Below are 17,125 nucleotides of genomic sequence, written 5' to 3' on the forward strand. Positions count from 1 at the left end.
TAAATTGCAAGCGGATTGTGAAAAATTACAAGCGGACCTTAAGAGACTGGGAGACTGGACATCCAAATGGCAGTTGATGTTTAATGTGAACAAGTGCAAAGTGATGCATGTGGGAAAGAGGAACCCGAACTATAGCTACGTAATGCAAGGTTCCACATTAGGAGTCACCGACCGGGAATTATTAATTATTAAATTATTAATAAATTGAAACTGAGAAGTTAATGTTAATCACTGCATAAGCAATATAAAAAGCACAAAAAAAATTTTTTGCAAGATACGGATGGTTGGGGGCTGTCTATGATTATAATTGTCACATTGATCAGGCACACCAGATTGGTGATAAATTATTTGCCTTTGTGACAGTATGAGACTTCCCCAAAACACATCAGCCTTGTGACCATTTGGCACTATTTGACCTTTATTCTACCATTTATTGGTTGTATATGGTGTATATCTTTGGTAGATTACCGCCACCACAATTTTGACAGTATTTCTAAGATAAGCAGCATAAAATGTACTGTATTGTTTTGGGATCTTGCCAGGTACTTGTGACCTGGATTGGCCACTGTTGGAAACAGGATGCAGGGCTTGATGGACCTTCGTTCTGTCCCAGTATGGCAGCACTTATGTACTTATTCCACTACCAAGCTTACCATCAGCCCCTGCATTGGCGTGCCATTTTCTTAAGGAGATCTTCCATCTATATGGTTTGCCAGCATCTATTGTATCCGATCGTGGGGTCCAGTTTACATCAAGATTCTGTCAAAGCCTATGTAAATCCCTTCATATTACTCTGAACTTCTCTTCTGGTTATCTCCCACAAACCAGTAGACAAACTGAATGTGTAAACCAGATTCTAAAGCCCTTTCTACATAGTTACATAATCAGGCCAGCAAGCTGATTGGTCTTAACTGTTACCTTGGGCCAAATTCAGCTATAATAGCCATGTGAGTGAGTGTTCCAGATCATCTCTGTTCCAGATATATGGTGGAGCTGTTTTGGTACCAACCACTAAAGCTGCAGCCATATCTTTCAGTGAGTAGTGAAAGCAGGCAAAAGAACTTCTGACCCAAGCCGCCAAACGCTATAAGAGACACGCCAATAAGAAGCTGGAGATCTGGTCTGGCTTTCCACCCAGAACTTACAACTGAAGGTCCTTTCTTCTAAGTTCGCATCCAGATTTATCGGACCATATCCAATACATTGTTAGGTGGGACTAGTCTCTTATCAAGTGAGGTTACCACCTACTTTGTGGGTGTATAACACCTTCCTTGTATCTCTTCTCAAACCTGTTATATTGAATCAGAGAAGGAGGAAGCTGCCAGCTCCTTCTGTGGTATCCACAGATACAGGTGAAGAGTATGAGGTCCAGGACATTTTGGGTTTTTTTTGTTTGTTTGTTTGTTTGTTTGTTTTCTTTCAAGATATATAACCTTGAGCAGGAAAGTAAATATTTCAGGATGTCTATACATGCGACAACATAAAAGAAAATATAATATGAAATATATTACTCAAGTCCACCATAGGGACATTTTGGACTCTAGGAGAGTTCATGGCAGACTTCAGCTTCCCGCCCTGGTTCCTGCTCCCAGTCTTCAGTTGCTTCCTGCCTCCATCACCCTGCTTCAGCACGCCTTGTTGGCTCCAGCTCTTGATCCTATCCATCTGGGTCGGGGGCTCTCCTGCCACCTGTTGGAGCCTGCCTGTCCTTTGTGCAGGTAAGCAGTGTAAATCCAACTGCAGTCCAAGGACTCACAAACCCTGAAGCGTGACATCTGGTCACTGCCTTTATCTCATATTTCTGAGTTCCCCCCTTTTTTCAGGGACTCCATGCCCTAGTACTGTAGAACCCTCCTTAGGCTGCAGACCCCCACCTTCGCAGAACAAATAATCAGCATTAGCATGGTGCTTTCCTGCACAATGCTCCACCTTAAACTCATAGGCCTGGAGAGCCAGATAGCAATGCATTAGCCTTGAATTACTACTTTAAATCAGACCTAACCGTTTAAAGGGGCATGGTCTATCACTAGGATAAAACACCTTCCTAAAAGGTAATACTACATGGACTCATACACCGGCTTCACTGCTAAGCACTTATTCTCGATGGTGGAATATTTTTGTTTGGCTTCTGTCAATTTGTGGCAAAGGTACATCACTGGGTGTTCCTCTTATCCCTCTCTGACTGAGTACCACTCCCAGTCCTACCCCAGAAGCATCTGTCTGGAAATAAATTCTGGATTGAAATCAATATTTTTTAGAATGTGTTTTTTACACAGGGTCTCTTTCAAGTTTCTGAAGGCTTGATCTATGAGTCTATCCAAAACTAACCTAATAGGTTTGGAATTCTTTAACAGCTCTATGGACTCTTCAATTTCTTGGTGTATTTGATGGGTTAGAGCCACAGTTGTCTTTCTCACTTTTTGATATGTCTGCATATGGACATTTTTCTCACAAAAACGTCCAAATCAGTATTTTTGAAAGCTATTTTTAGATGTTTTTCTATGAAGTCCGTCAGAAGTATGTCCAAATCTCAAGGGGGTATTTCAGGGGTGTGTTCAGGGCGGGACTTAGGTGTTCCTAAGGCTTAAGACATTTTTCAGCCATAATGGAACAAAACAAAAACATCCAGGACTAAAACTTAGGCCTTTTGAGCTAGACTGTTTTTATTTATGAATAAGGCACAAAAAGGTGCCCTAAATGACCAGATGACCACTGGAGGGAATCAGGAATGACCTCCCACCCCCACCCCCAAAATGTGACGAAAAACATTACTTGCCAGCCTCTGTGCCATCCTCAGATGTTATACTCAGGTCCATCAGAATAGCATGCAGGTCCCTGGAGTAGTCTAGTAGTGGATGCAGTGCACTGCAGACAGGTGGACCCAGACTCCTACCTCTCCCTACCTGTTACAATTGTGGAGGAAACTGCGAGCCCTCCAAAACTCACCAGAAACCCACTGTACCCACATATAGGTGCCCCCTTCACCTATAAGGGCTATGGTAGTGGTGTACAGTTGGGGGTAGTGGGTTTGGGGGGGGGGCTAAGCAGACAAAGTAAGGGAGCAATGGTCAGATGTGTACCTGGGAGCATTTTATGAAGTCCACTGCAGTGCCCCTAGGGTGCCCTGTTGTCCTTGGATGTCAGGGGGACCAGTATACTAAAAATACTGGCTCCTCCTACATCCCAATGGCTTGATTTTGTACGTTTTGCACTTGGACGTTTTTTTTTTCCAAAATGGACCAAAAAAAAAAACGTCCAAAATACAAAACGTCCATAGTATTTTCGAAAAAAAAAAAAGAAATTTTTCTTTTTTAAAAATGACTTTCTTTCCTGTTCAGAATTTGGACGTTTTGTGTAAAACGTCCAAATTCAGATTTAGACGTCATATCGAAAATGCCCCGCCATCCTGCTTATAATCGAACGAGAAAAACGCCCAAGTTCCGACCTAAATCGGGAGATGGACGTTTATCTCACAAAAACGAATAAAGCGGTATAATCGAAAGCCGATTTTTGGACGTTTTCAACTGCACTCCGTCGCGGATGCGGACAAAGTTGATGGGGGCGTGTCAGAGGTGTGGCGAAGGCGGAACTGGGGCGTGGTTATCTGCCGAACAAAGATGGGCGCATTTCACTGATAATGGGAAAAAAGTATGCGTTTTTAGCTAGAATTTAGGACACTTTTCCTGGACCCTGTTTTTTCACGAATAAGGCCCCAAAAAAGTGCCCTAAATGACCAGATGACCACTGGAGGGAATCGGGGATGACCTCCCCTGACTCCCCCAGTGGTCACTAACCCCCTCCCACCACAAAAAAATGATGTTTCACAAATTTTTATTTTCACCCTCAAATGTCATACCCAGCTCCCTGGCAGCAGTATGCAGGTCACTGGAGGAGTTGTTAGGGGGTGCAGTGGACTTCAGGCAGGTGGACCCAGGCCCATCCCCCCTACCTGTTACAATTGTGCTGCTTAATGCTTATTAGTCGTCCAACCCCCCCAAACCCACTGTACCCACATGTAGGTGCCCCCCTTCACCCCTTAGGGCTATAGTAATGGTGTAGACTTGTGGGCAGTGGGTTTTGAGGGGGATTTGGGGGGCTGAACACACAAGGGAAGGGTGCTATGCACCTGGGAGCTCTTTTACCTGTTTTTTTGGTTTTGTAAAAGTGCCCCCTAGGGTGCCCGGTTGATGTCCTGGCATGTGAGGGGGACCAGTGCACTACGAATCCTGGCCCCTCCCACGAATAAATGTCTTGGATTTATTCGTTTTTGAGCTGGGCACTTTCATTTTCCATTATCGCTGAAAAACAAAAACGCCCAGCTCACACATTGTTGAATAAAACATGGGCGTCTATTTTTTCCCAAAATACGGTTCGGTCCGCCCCTTCACGGACCCGTTCTCGGAGATAAACGCCCATGGAGATAGGCGTTTTCGTTCAATTATGCCCCTCCATGTCATCTAGGTATGTATTGGCATACTCCTGGTGTGACGTTAGCAACTGACTTATAACATGCTAAAATGTTGCAGGTGCCCCATGTAGTCCAAATGGGAGGATTGTGAAGTGATGCAACCCCTGTAGTGTAACAAAGGCCATCTTTTCCCTTGACACTGGATCTAGTGGGATTTTCCAGTACCTTTGGTTAAGTCTAGGATAGAGATGTATTGGGCTCCTTCTAGCTGCTCTACTAAGGTCCTCTAACCTAGAATGGGGTAAGCATCAAAATGAGATACCGCACTTACTAGTCTTAAATCTGTGCAGAATCGGGTAGAGCTGTCTGGCTTGGGCACTTGAACTATGAGGGTAGTCTACTCATTATCTGATTCCTCAAGGACCCCCAAGCATAACATTTCTGCGACTTCTTTTTCTACTTCCTTTGCTTTGCCTCTGGCAGGTGGTATATTTTTTGTCTTACAGTTTTCCCTGGCTGAGTGACAATCTTGTGGACCTCTAAATAGATACAGCCAGGAAGTGAAGAGAACACATCCTGAAATCTATGTATCAAATGTTCCACTTGAGTTTTTTGTTTAGCAGTCAAATGCTAAATGATCAGCCTTAAGCTCTGACAATTCTGGCCTGAGGACCTCTTCCTCCCCCAGGGCCTCTGCTTATTCAGGATTTTAGTAAATTTGCGTGAAAGATTTGGCTTCTATTTCTTCCTTGGGAGACTTCATAATTTATGGATCGTACTCACCATTTTAACAAAAAGGGCCCTGACCACCTGGCCAGGAGCTTATTAGATGTGATGGATATTATGACTAATACTTGGTCCTGAGGCTGAAACTCCATCTGGTGGGCCCTTCTATCATAGTAAGGTTTCTGGCATAACTGAACTTTTTCTAAGCTCAGTTCTTGTGAAAGGGAATAGGGGTATCACTTGAATACCTTTGAAGAGCAATGTGTCCTGCCTCCTCAGCCCCACTAAATCTCTACATTGCTATGGCTTATTTGGTGAAAATGCATAGCCAACAGTGTCATATAAATTGGCACTAGAAGGGAATCAGATAGGTTGGGGGACCTCCTTCAAATTCAGACTCGTTTTTGCCAGCTCCTAATATCAGGGGCTAGCCTGAAATTGCCCTGGGAGTTTTCCCATCAGAGAGACTGAAGGAGTAGAAGAACAGCAGAGGATATGTTTGGAAACATTGGTGCTATCAGTTCTGTTATATGTGTATGCTGTAGTGTGGAACCCATTTTCATAATAGTTTTTCAGTTCTCTGCAAATAAAAAATTCTTATAGAAAGTTACACCATATTGCTAAAATAGCTCCTGAGCACAGACCATTTGCCAATTTACTTGCACCTTGATGCCGTGGTCTGATTTTGCATTGTCCAAAGTGTAAGAAAGCACTTCTGCTCTTTACTGCTGCATAGAGGACAGAGGTCCTCTGAGGTTAGCATTCTTTTCTCCCTGCCAAGCTGCCCACAGAGCCAGGCAGAGAGCATTCTGAGTCTATGCACTTTTGTAAAGAATGAAAAGCAACGTTATCTGAAGTGCCTTATAGACTTTCAATGCAAATAATTTGTGCTCTTTCGTTTCCTTATTTCAGGATTTTTTTAAAAAGCTGTTGAATTAAATGTAGACTGTCTCAGCAGACCTTTTGGGGGCTTTCTTGAAAGAATGTTTTAAAAAACAATTTGGCAAACAAGGCTACCACGGATTCTTTGGAAATTTACGCAGTACCATTATAGTGCTGTTCAGTTGTTGAATGGCATTGCTGGGCTGAAGAGAGTCTCCAGGGCTTAAGGACAAATAGATACATGAATCCTGCAGGGAACAAAAGAAAAAAAATACAAAAGACTTGTTTTCTGATATAAAAAAAAAAACCATTAAAAAACAGCAGCTTCTGTATGTCAGCTGTTTCTTCAGTAGCATGTATATCCTTGCACACTCAGACAGGTGGCTTAAAGTGTCATGCTGAATAGGAACTTGTATTGGACTACTTTTACAGAGGAGTACCTGAACAATAGATCTGTGTCTGTCATAGTCCATCTGTTCGTCTAGACTGTTATTTGATATTTAGAATCTCATTAGGTTTTTTTTTTTTTTTTGGGGGGGGGGGGTTGGTTGATTTTTTTTATATGTATATTTCACTGATCATTTTGAATTACAAAAGCACAAAGAGGGGCTCAGATTGCTCTTATTTAGCTGCTGCTAGACATTTTGTTATAACATTTTTAACTTTTAGAGCCAGCATTTTTCTCCTTCTCCTTAGAGCTTGCAGCTCAGAACTAGAGCTGGGAACTAGTGCCATGAGCCTCCACTTGCAATTTTCCCTTCTTTCATATCCCATCTCAGCTTACTTCAGCAAAGTCATTGCAGCAACAGTCCTTGACTTCTATGGGAACCCTGTAGTCATGGGTCCTAAATCCAGCCTCTAGGTGTCACCGTTTCTCAGTGACTATGGCTCTTTTTCTTCCACTCTCACCCACTGTAAAGATCACTAGCAGTCATGCACAAATTCATGCACAAAACAAAAAGTCTTTACATAGTAAATGACGGCAGATAAAGACCTGAACGGTCCATCCAGTCTGCCCAACAAGATAAACTCATTTTACATGGTATGTAATACTTTATATGTATATCCGAGTTTGATTTGTCCCTGCCTTTCTCAGGGCACAGACCGTAGAAGTCCGCCCTGCCTTTACTAAAGCTAACAGAGAAAAAGGATCTCAGAAACCTGCAAACTAATCACATACTTTTTTGTCTGCATCTAGGGTTCGGGTATCATTCATTGATCCTACAAAAACCTCTGTAATGACCAAAATGTATTTTTCTGTTATGCTATACAATTTAATTTTTTTGTGATTTTTAAAAAATTTTTAACATATTATACTCACAATTAACAATATTGAAATTTCTCTTTTATGCAGTTGCCTGCATAACTCAAATTCAAGTCTGCACTTATCTTAAATCTCCAACAGGACCTGTTTCACCGCTGATAGCGGCTTCTTCAGGGGTCTGTGTGGGCTCTACACAATGCAATGCTCTACAATATAAAATAATTTAAAATTATATTCAACTCTTCAAACTAAAGCTAAACATGTTAAAAACTCACAATTTAATGAACAGTTGAACTTACTTAACCCGCTACTGGTTCAATACTCAACTTGCACTTGTCAAAGGATTTTTTCAAAATGGCGCTGTCAGTAGCTTAACACTACACATGCACTTTAAACTTTCCCCAATGCATGACTCCCACCTTCAGATGTCAAAATATAACTATGGGGACTGTCCATCCTACACTGATTGTTCTTTCTAAGAATTGCTCTTTCTAAACAGCTATAATTGACCTAAGCAGCAGAAGTGGTGGCCTGGGAATTTAACCCAGGTCCCTGTGTATGGCCACAGGCCGGCCTATAGAGACGTAAAACATTGGATAACAAAGATTAAAATTGATTCTGCAATTTAATTACCCAGTCACCCATCAATTGTATCGCTATAGAATTAAGTAAGAACAAATATTCTCAAAATTAAAGATGTCTTATTATTCAGTCAGATGAAAGTGGCCTCTAGTGCCTGCATTACTGCACACCTGGACTGCCTTGCTGCAAACCCTGTAACTTAGACCAGTTCCTCATATCACGTTTAACTGTACATAGAACTTGCCTTGAGTTTAGCCACCCAATTGATTCTGTACTACCCATCTTGTCCCCATCTATATATCTGCACTTGGCCCTTCAGCTACATAGTATGATGTTTCATTGCACTGTTGATAGAGAATTAGTATTTCTAACTTATTCAAATGTTCTAGTGCGTGCTTATTAAGTGTTTCATTGGTATCATGCTCACATTACATTGTATCATATCTATGTTATTTGAATGTTCTTCCATGCTATTCTGCCATTTGTATTGTACTGACAATATCTTATTTCTGTTATATGATTATTCTACAGTGCTGTAAATTTGCCATTTCCAAGTTTCCTTCATTGATTGTATTTATTTGGTCATTTTACTGTTAGTTATGTTGTTAACAAAATAAGTTTTATGTTAATCTGTACTTTCTGTACAACGCCTTGGGCAGATCTCTTCGTAAAGGTCATTAATAAATCACCAAAAATATTTCCTAATACTGTTTTTCTTTGGTTTGTTTTTCCCCTTGCCCCTCAGCAAAGCAGCCTGTCTGAATCTTTAATAACGGAAGTATATTCTGAATGTTTATATTGCAGACTCTGAACTTATGTGTAACCATCTGAGCCCACCAGAAAAAAGTATGCCTCCACCTTACAGCAACCTTCTTTAGGAGCATCCACGATCAGACTTCCGATACATTAACACCATCTACATAAGAAATGTAGAATTTGATCTGTAAAAGTCTTTTGTCATAGGCAGAATGTGGTAAAAAAAAAATCTCTGTAAATCAGGCCCTTAATCTCCCCCCCCCCCTCCCAAATCATGTGTGTATTACACATACAGAGAACTAGCGTGCCTACGTTTTAGAACTGGAGAACCTCCATTCCTCCACTCCCTGGTTCACACTAATAGAGTAAAAACAATGGACCTGATATTCAAAAGAAAACATAGGAGTAGATATTCAGTCAAGGGTGGTGAGTGGTTTGTTTTTAGGTGCCAATGGCGGCATTATTACCGGATATGCAATACTAGGCCATGTTCAAGCACAGGTGTTGAATATGTGGGTCTATTCAGCACTTAACCACCATATCAGACCACATAAAACACAGTCCTATCTTTATTCAGTATCGCTTAGGTGGTTAAGTGCTGAATATGACTCCACTCCCAGACTGCCCACAAAATAGCCAGTTTTCACTTTAGTGGTCTGTGATGAGTATTTAGCGACACTAACCGGTTAAGAGGATAGCCCTTCATAAGCACTTTAACCGGCCAGGAGTTCAGCAAAATTTAGTGTGTCAATTTAGGCATTCACCCCTAGTAAAGTTTTAAACAGATTAGTTTAGGAGCATCAACATCAGAAGCAAAAATCATTTGACTATGGGCCTGGACCTTTTCTGAGGCATGCATTGGTGTTCAGGCAAATTCATGGGTGAAGGTCTGTGAAATTTTCATATGCTTTATTTACTGTGCACCCAGTACATGAAAGATATGATTTCAGCTACTAAATGAAGCAGCTGTGACCTGAGTCACAAAAGAGGCACACATGTGCAGCCCGATGGTATTACTGTTACAGAGTGACTTCTGCTGCCAAAGTATATCTTTTAAGTAGATATATACTGAGGCATCGGGCAGAGCAGCTGTTGCAGGAACAAACAGCTGAAATAAACTGAAAAGAAAAGAACGTTTACGGATCAGTCCTGGCTAGTCACATAGTTCTTAAATATTTCTTCTGCAAAGATATACTGTTCTTAACATCTGTTCAGCACTTAATCACAATGGCTGTGTTTGCAAATAGCAAATCTTTCTAGCACCTGTTGTACGCTGAAGAAAACGAAATGTTAAAAAATTGGTTAGTTGCCTTAATAGAGGCAGGACTCTTGACAGAAGATGGGAATGATCATTTTTTAATGTGGAAAAGTAAACATTACTTTTAAAGCTCTCTGGTTTAATTCTTGGATGCATCATCCCAATGCATTTTCACTTGGGTTTGTGTTTTTCCAATGCTCCTATTAAATGAGCCAGTCTAAAAAATAGAGAAATTTGAATTTTCTGTCTGGGGTGTGGACATGCAAGCCTGTGTACACATGGCAACTTTATCACATATTCTAGGGAAAAACATTTACCTTGCGTTCTTCCTTTCTCTCTTGTTTGTATTGCCAAGGGCCCAGTTGTATCACCATCTGCATTACCTGGGCTAAGAGGTGGACCATCATGCCCTCCACCTCCTCCACCACCACCACCCCCACCCCCTGGACCACCACCTGTATTTGATGGAGAAGCTCCAAAAGAGGATCCATCTAAAGCACGTTCAGCCTTGTTCGCCCAGCTTAACCAGGGAGAAGAAATCACCAAAGGTCAGGAAGACCATAAAGTCTGCTAAGATGAAATAGTATTTGTATTTATAGAAAATGATAATCTGTATGCCCACTGGATTGTATTAAAAGATGTTGATTTGGGCACATGTGTTCATCGGTGTATAAGAATTCAGATTTTAGTGGCTTAAGGAAACAAATGAAGTTTCTACACAATCCCTATGCCTCATTCCCCTCAGGGCAGTTAATATGGAAAAGACTGGCATGAAACTCATCTGCTCCCTATCTATAAGAAAGACGTTAACACAGAATTAGACAACTACAGATTTTTATTCCTGGGGGAATTCTGCACCAAAAAAATACAAATTCTGCACACAGTATTTAGAGTTTCTGCAAAATTCTGCATACTTTATTTGTCAAAATCAAGTAATATAATCTCCACTTTTGAGCGATACTTAACTTAAAATGCAATACAAAAGCTATTATTCAAAAATGCAAAATTGTGAATGCAGAATTTCTCCTTCCCCTCAGCCACCCCAGCAATCAAACCTTCAGCTCTCACCCCACCAAGATTCTATCCAGCAGCTCTTCCTTTCTCCCCCTTCCCCCTATCTACCCAGACTTGATCCTCCCTCCCAAGGCTTGACCCTTGTTCTATCTTTCCACAGCTTTTACTCCTCTCCTATTTCTCTCCCTCCCCAACCTAAGACTTTTACATAAGTACATAAGTATTGCCATACTGGGACAGACCAAAGGTCCATCAAGCCCAGCATTCTGTTTCCAACAGTAGCCAGTCCAGGGCACAAACACCCAGCAAGATCCCAAAAAATTACAAAACATTTTATGCTGCTTATCCCAGAAATAAGCTGTGGATTTTCCCCGTCCATTTTAATAATAGTCTATGGACTTTTCCTATGAAAAGTCCATAGACCTTTAGTCTCTTTCACCTGCTCTTCCTCCCTCAGCTTCAATTCCATTGCCTTCCCCTTTGATCCCACCACTCATGCTGGACCCCTCCCCTTCTCCATGGTCCACAGCACCACACTCACACATTCTCTTCCTCTCCAACTAGACCCCTCGCCCCCTTCTACTTGATTCCACAACTGACTCATGCTGTTTCCCTTTGGCCCAGGATCCACACTATTCTCTTTCTCCCAGGCTCCAGGCTTTAAGCTCAGAGCTCTCTCTTTTCTGCTCTTCCAGTCTCCTGCTGGTACTGAGTTTCTCGCAGCTGCACTTCACTTCCTGCACTGGTCATGACTGCGCCATTCTTCCTCCTGCACTTGTGCCAATTCTGGCTGTGCTGCTCTAACACTTGGTAATCAATAGAAACTATCCTATGCGAGTGAGGATGATATGGTGTGTGTTTCTAAAGACAATGCTAGGTCTTCTATGTATTTTCATAAATGGCTCCGATTATAAATAGCCTCAAGCTGTGTTAGGTTGTGAAAATTATTCATGACTGAGTCCTGCTACAAAATGATCAGACATCTTAAGGAAAAGGGCAGACTAGTGACAAATGTACATTAGAATGAGCTGTACAAACTGAATAGATGTTATGATTCTGTTAGAATTCTGCTAGTCAGACAAGGGAATGCTTGGATCCGCTCCTGATTAGTCCGTCAGGGGCTGAGCTGATGTCAGTGTGATCTACTTAAGCTCACCTCTCCTGTCAACCCCTGCTTTGGCGTTTTCTCCAATTCTGCTGAAGCTTTACCTTTGCTCTGTCTGAGCTATTGGCTCTGTGGTTGTGTGGGGTTGTTACTCCTTTCCTGGCTTGCAGTTTCCTATTGCTCTGTCTCTGTCTTCCGGCTGCTGCCTGCGTGTGTCTAATTACCTCTCTCACTACACCTGGGTTTCTCTGTTTGCTCTGGTGCTGTGTGGTGAGTTCCTCCTCGTTCTATTCCAGTTCATTTGTTTTGCTTCTTTCCCTTCCTTCAGAGTTCCCTTCCTGCCAAGTTTGTTTTCTGCTTGGCAGGTCCTGCCCTTTGTTTCTCTCAGTGGGGGTTGTTTGTTTGTTTTTCATTGTACTCCCCCGTGCTGCAGTGGCCCCTGCCTCTGGTTGCTGTCTGTGTGCTGAGCTTGGTTTAACCCTTTGTCTGCAGAGCTTCTCTGCTTCTGGCAGTTATCTGTTTACTGCAGTCTTCCCCTTGTGACTGTCTCAGTTCTTTCTTTGCTATACTACCTCCTGTCTTACAGAGCACTGTCCCTTTCTGTGCTGGTGTGTGTGTTAGGCTCCGCACTCTGTTTTGGGGACTTTTTCCTTCCCTGTTTGCTGAGAGTCTCTGCCTACAGTATCCTATATTATAGTCCCTCACTTTCTTTGTGTGTGGTGGGCTACGGCTTGACGTGTTTCTGTGTATGCTTCCCTTTCTCCTTGATTACCAGCACTGAGGGTGTTGCTGGTGCCCCGGTCCCCGTGGGGACCCCTCGTTTAGTCTCTTTCTCCCCTCCCTAAGTATGAGTCGGTTCCAGTTAGGCTGTGAGGTCCGCATCCTTGAATTCTGAGTGAATCAGTTTCAGATGGGAACAATGATAGGTTAAACAGTAAGATAACACCATTGGTAACACCTATTATCTATATATATAAAAGGCAACCCCAACGTTCTGAAGCCTCCACGGAAGTTGAGGCGCCCGAGATATCCGGTGTGCCCTGGAGTGTCTGCACCGCCCTCGCGTCAATACGTCATGACGTCGAGGGCGGAGCTATTGACACTCGAGGGCCAAAACGGCCCTCAGCGAACAAGGCAAGTAGCTTCGAGGGACGGAGGGAGGGGGCCCCTTGCTAGCGCCCATTTCATTCCGCTCAGAAACGGGCATTTTTTCCTAGTTTCATTATAAAACACTTACAAAATTCATCTCCTCACTCATTCACAGGTCAGGTATTACCAGTGTCTCCATGTTCACATGGTCAGCAAAAATCACACTGTGTACATTCACCTAAAGATAATTGCAAAAAACCAACGGCAGCAGTGATGGTATTAACCCCTATTAACCTGCATGTCAGTTAAAGGTGGTCTGAAATGTGAATAATCATAGCAGCAGATAACATCCAACTGTATAAAGACCCCCTTGCTAAGACAGTGTTAGGATAGCTGAGAGGTTTGGTGCACATATCTTCTAATTAGATTTGAAGAAATCCATCGATCCTTTTCTAAACCAAAGAGCCAAACCACTTAATTGCAGATATCATACACTGTATAAACCAGTCCCTTCTCAAAATAATAGGTATGACATTTTGCTAACTTGGTACCTCCAAGGGAGCACCATAGAGAGCTTTAACATTAGATATTTTAGCATACCTTATAAATGTTTTCAGTCAGAGTTTTTTAGATTAATGTGTAGAGCTTTATTTTTGGTATCTGCTGAGGGGTAATAGAAGGTTTAATTTAACTAGTAGAAGATATGTCAAGTAAGAAACTAATTTGTAAAGTTTTTGCCTTAGTCTTAATCTGTTCTGGTATGGGAATGAAAAATCTAACAATATTCCATTTCTAAGAATCCTGGATGACTGCTTTGTTGTTTTAGGGCTCCGACATGTCTCGGAAGATCAGAAGACCCACAAGAATCCCAGACTGCGTGGTCAAAGTGCACCAGTCCGTTCTCCTACAAAAAGCCACTCTCCAAGCCCAACTTCTCCCCAGACTCCTCTCCATCACAGCTATTCTCCTATCCTAGAGCTAGAAGGAAAGAAGTGGAGAGTGGTAGGTGTAAATGTTGTGAATTCTCATTCTATGATGTTTCTCAGTTTTCAATTCTGCCACCCCAGGCAATATGGTTAGGCTCCAACAATCCTTGACAACCCAAGGATTGGAGAGATGCTTCCAAGAGCGCTGTTGTCTTTCCTCCAGTCCTTGGCCGAAATGCATCATCTCCATAGTGGAACCAGTATAGCACATATGATCAGTCTACATTGAATTCCATGTTGTCATTATATGCTCTGTTTTTAATTTGTAAGTTAGTTATCAATTTTTATGCCAAGAATATAATAAATATATCTGTCATCCTTCTGTTGCTTCTCTCCTTCACATCAATATTTCTGGAAAAAAAATCCAAGTTTCAGTAGAACCAGACCTTTTACTTCTAATATTGAGGGAGATGTGGAGGGGCATTTTCGAAAGGGACATCCAAATTGCGATTTGGACATCCATGCAAACTGCAAAATCTAGGGGCGGGGAAACCCGTATTTTCGAAACAAGATGGATGTCCATCTTTCGTTTCGAAAATACCATCAGGGACATACAAATCCTTAAATTTCGCCATCCCTAGATTTGGATGTCCCTAGACTAGGTCGTTTTTGATTTTCGGCGATTTTCAAAACCAAAGACGTCCATGTCAGAAACGACCAAATGCAAGCCATTTTGTCATGGGAGGAGCCAGCATTTGTAGTGCACTGGTCCCCCCTGACATGCCAGGACACCAGCCGGGTACCCTAGGGGGCAATGCAGTGGACTTCATAAATTGCTCCCAGGTACATAGCTCCCTTATCTTGTGTGCTGAGCCCCCCAAAACCCACTACCCCCAACTGTACACCACTACCATAGCACTTATGGGTGAAGAGGGGCACCTAGATGTGGGTACAGTGGGTTTGTGGTGGGTTTTGGATGACTCGCTGTTTCCTCCACAAATGTAACAGGTGGGGGGGGGATGGGTCTGGGACGGGTCCACCTGTCTGAAGTGCACTGCACCCACTAAAACTGCTCCAGGGACCTGTATACTGCTGTCACAGATTTGAGGCTGGCATAGAGGCTGGCACTACATATTTTTAAAGATGTTTTTTGAGGGTGGGACGGGGTTAGTGACCACTGGGGGAGTAACGGGAGGTCATCTCCAATTCTCTCCAGTAGTCATTTCGGTTACCTTTTTGTGCCTTAGTCATAAGAAAAACAGGTCCGGGTGAAAACGTCCAAGTGTTCATCAGGGAAGTCCTTGTTCTGGGCATTCTGATAGTAAGGTTTTATTTAAAATTTTTAGTTCTTTGACTAATTCTCAATTAGTCACACAAATTTCAGATGAACTACAGCCCACTACGAAAGAATTGAGCACTTATTTTGGAAAGAAGATAGAAAATATTAGATCTGTGTTGTTGCCATCCAGCTCTGATATTTTCTTCGATCCATTTGATAACATTGATAAACAGAAAATTAGCATTAAAGCTGACCTCCTTTGGACCGATTTTGGAATGCTTTCAAATGAGGAGGAAGATTTTGTATTAAGTAAGTTAGCTGGAAAGTTCTGTATTTTAGATCAATGTCCTACTGTTACGTCCCTCACCTGAATTGCGGTCTGCGCGGCTGGTTCGCCACTGAGCCGCGACCCGGTGGCGATAGCCGGCCATGCGGGCTGTCGGTGGCAGTCTTGTGGGGTCCGGTTCCGATGGTCGGCTATGTCGCTCCAGCCATGGGCGCGGGTCCAGCTGATTGATTGGACAGCCATTGTGCGGTGGCCGGCCACGCGGTCTGGCGGCGTTCCGGAAGCCACGCCGGTTTCCGGTGCGGGTAGCTCACATGGCCTGGTTGCACGGGATTGGGCGCCTTTCCCGAGGTTCCACCTTTTCCCTTGCAGGCACCAATCTGGAGCGTTCTCTGCAGCTGCCCATGGTTACTGCTGATGCGGGGACTACTTAAGGCCAGCAGTTCCCTGCACACCTTGCTTCAGCTACTGTGCTTATAGAGGTTCGGTGCTCATCTCGTGCGCTTCATTGCTTTACCTGTCTACTGTTGCCTGTCCCTTGGGCTGAACCTGACACTCGTGGATTTGCTGCCTGCCCTGACCCTTGGACTGAACCTGATACTCATGGATTGCTGCCTGCCCTGACCCTTGGACTGAATCTGACACTCATTGCCTTGCTGTCTGCCGTGGTTCCTGAACTGTTCCAGCTCATCATCTGAGTTCGCCCGCCTAGCCACTTGCCTGGTCTGGGCGGCCCAACCCCGTCCGGTTCCCAAAGTCCTGGTGGCCACCTGCAGCTGGGGGCTCAGCTCCTGGGGAACGGTGGTCGCTTCCCAGGTGAACCTTTGGGTTGTCCGGCTGCCTGGCCGAGCACGGCGCTACTCTACCCACCGTGCTCAGTCAGGACACAAGAGCTCACTGCTCGAGTCACAACAGGATCATAACACCTTCCTACCTACTCAGGTCTGTTCCAAAGCAAATAGTTTTCAGGATTATATTGTTAATAAATGCTTTACTAAGAGAAGGCAATTTCCCTTGGGAGACAGGTATAGGGGGTCAAAATTATTTTTCCTAAGTCATCTGGAGCTGACATTTATTATTTTATTTATTTGTTACATTTGTATCCCACATTTTCCCACCTATTTTTAGGCTCAATGTGGCTTACATAGTACCGGAAAGGCGTTTGCAGACTCCAGTGAGAACAAATACAAAGTGATGATATGGTAAGAAAAAGTTCATGTGGCAAGGCCACATTGGGGAAACGTGCATCAGAAGAGTTGAGTTTTGTCCATTACGTACTTTAGTTTTGTTGTGTTGCAGGGATCAGGCATTTACGTTGGATCGGTGGGGTATGCCTTTTTGAACAGGTTAGTTTTTAAATTTCCGGAAGTTTAGGTGGTCGTAAGTCGTTTTCAAGGCTTTTGGTAGTGCGTTCCACAATTGTGTGCTTATGTAGGAAAAGCTGGATGCTTAAGTTGATTTGTATTTAAGTCCTTTGCAGCTTGGGTAGTGCAGATTTAGATATGATCGTGTTGATTCTGATGTGTTTCTAGTTGGTAAGTCGATCAAGT

The 17,125-nt window shown here is 43.0% G+C and overlaps 1 protein-coding gene across 2 annotated transcripts in view; it reads left to right on the forward strand.

Moving 5' to 3' along the window:
• Positions 1-17,125, forward strand: part of CAP2 (cyclase associated actin cytoskeleton regulatory protein 2) — a 198,046-nt gene that overhangs the window by 158,279 nt on the left and 22,642 nt on the right. For both annotated transcript variants that reach the window (XM_030211332.1, XM_030211341.1), the window contains exons 8-9: positions 10,232-10,424; positions 13,911-14,086. In XM_030211332.1, coding sequence (XP_030067192.1) covers positions 10,232-10,424; positions 13,911-14,086 — 369 coding nt within the window. The remainder of the gene's footprint in view (positions 1-10,231; positions 10,425-13,910; positions 14,087-17,125) is intronic.

The sequence above is a fragment of the Microcaecilia unicolor genome, chromosome 1, assembly GCF_901765095.1.
Source record: "Microcaecilia unicolor chromosome 1, aMicUni1.1, whole genome shotgun sequence".
Classification (NCBI taxonomy): domain Eukaryota; kingdom Metazoa; phylum Chordata; class Amphibia; order Gymnophiona; family Siphonopidae; genus Microcaecilia; species Microcaecilia unicolor.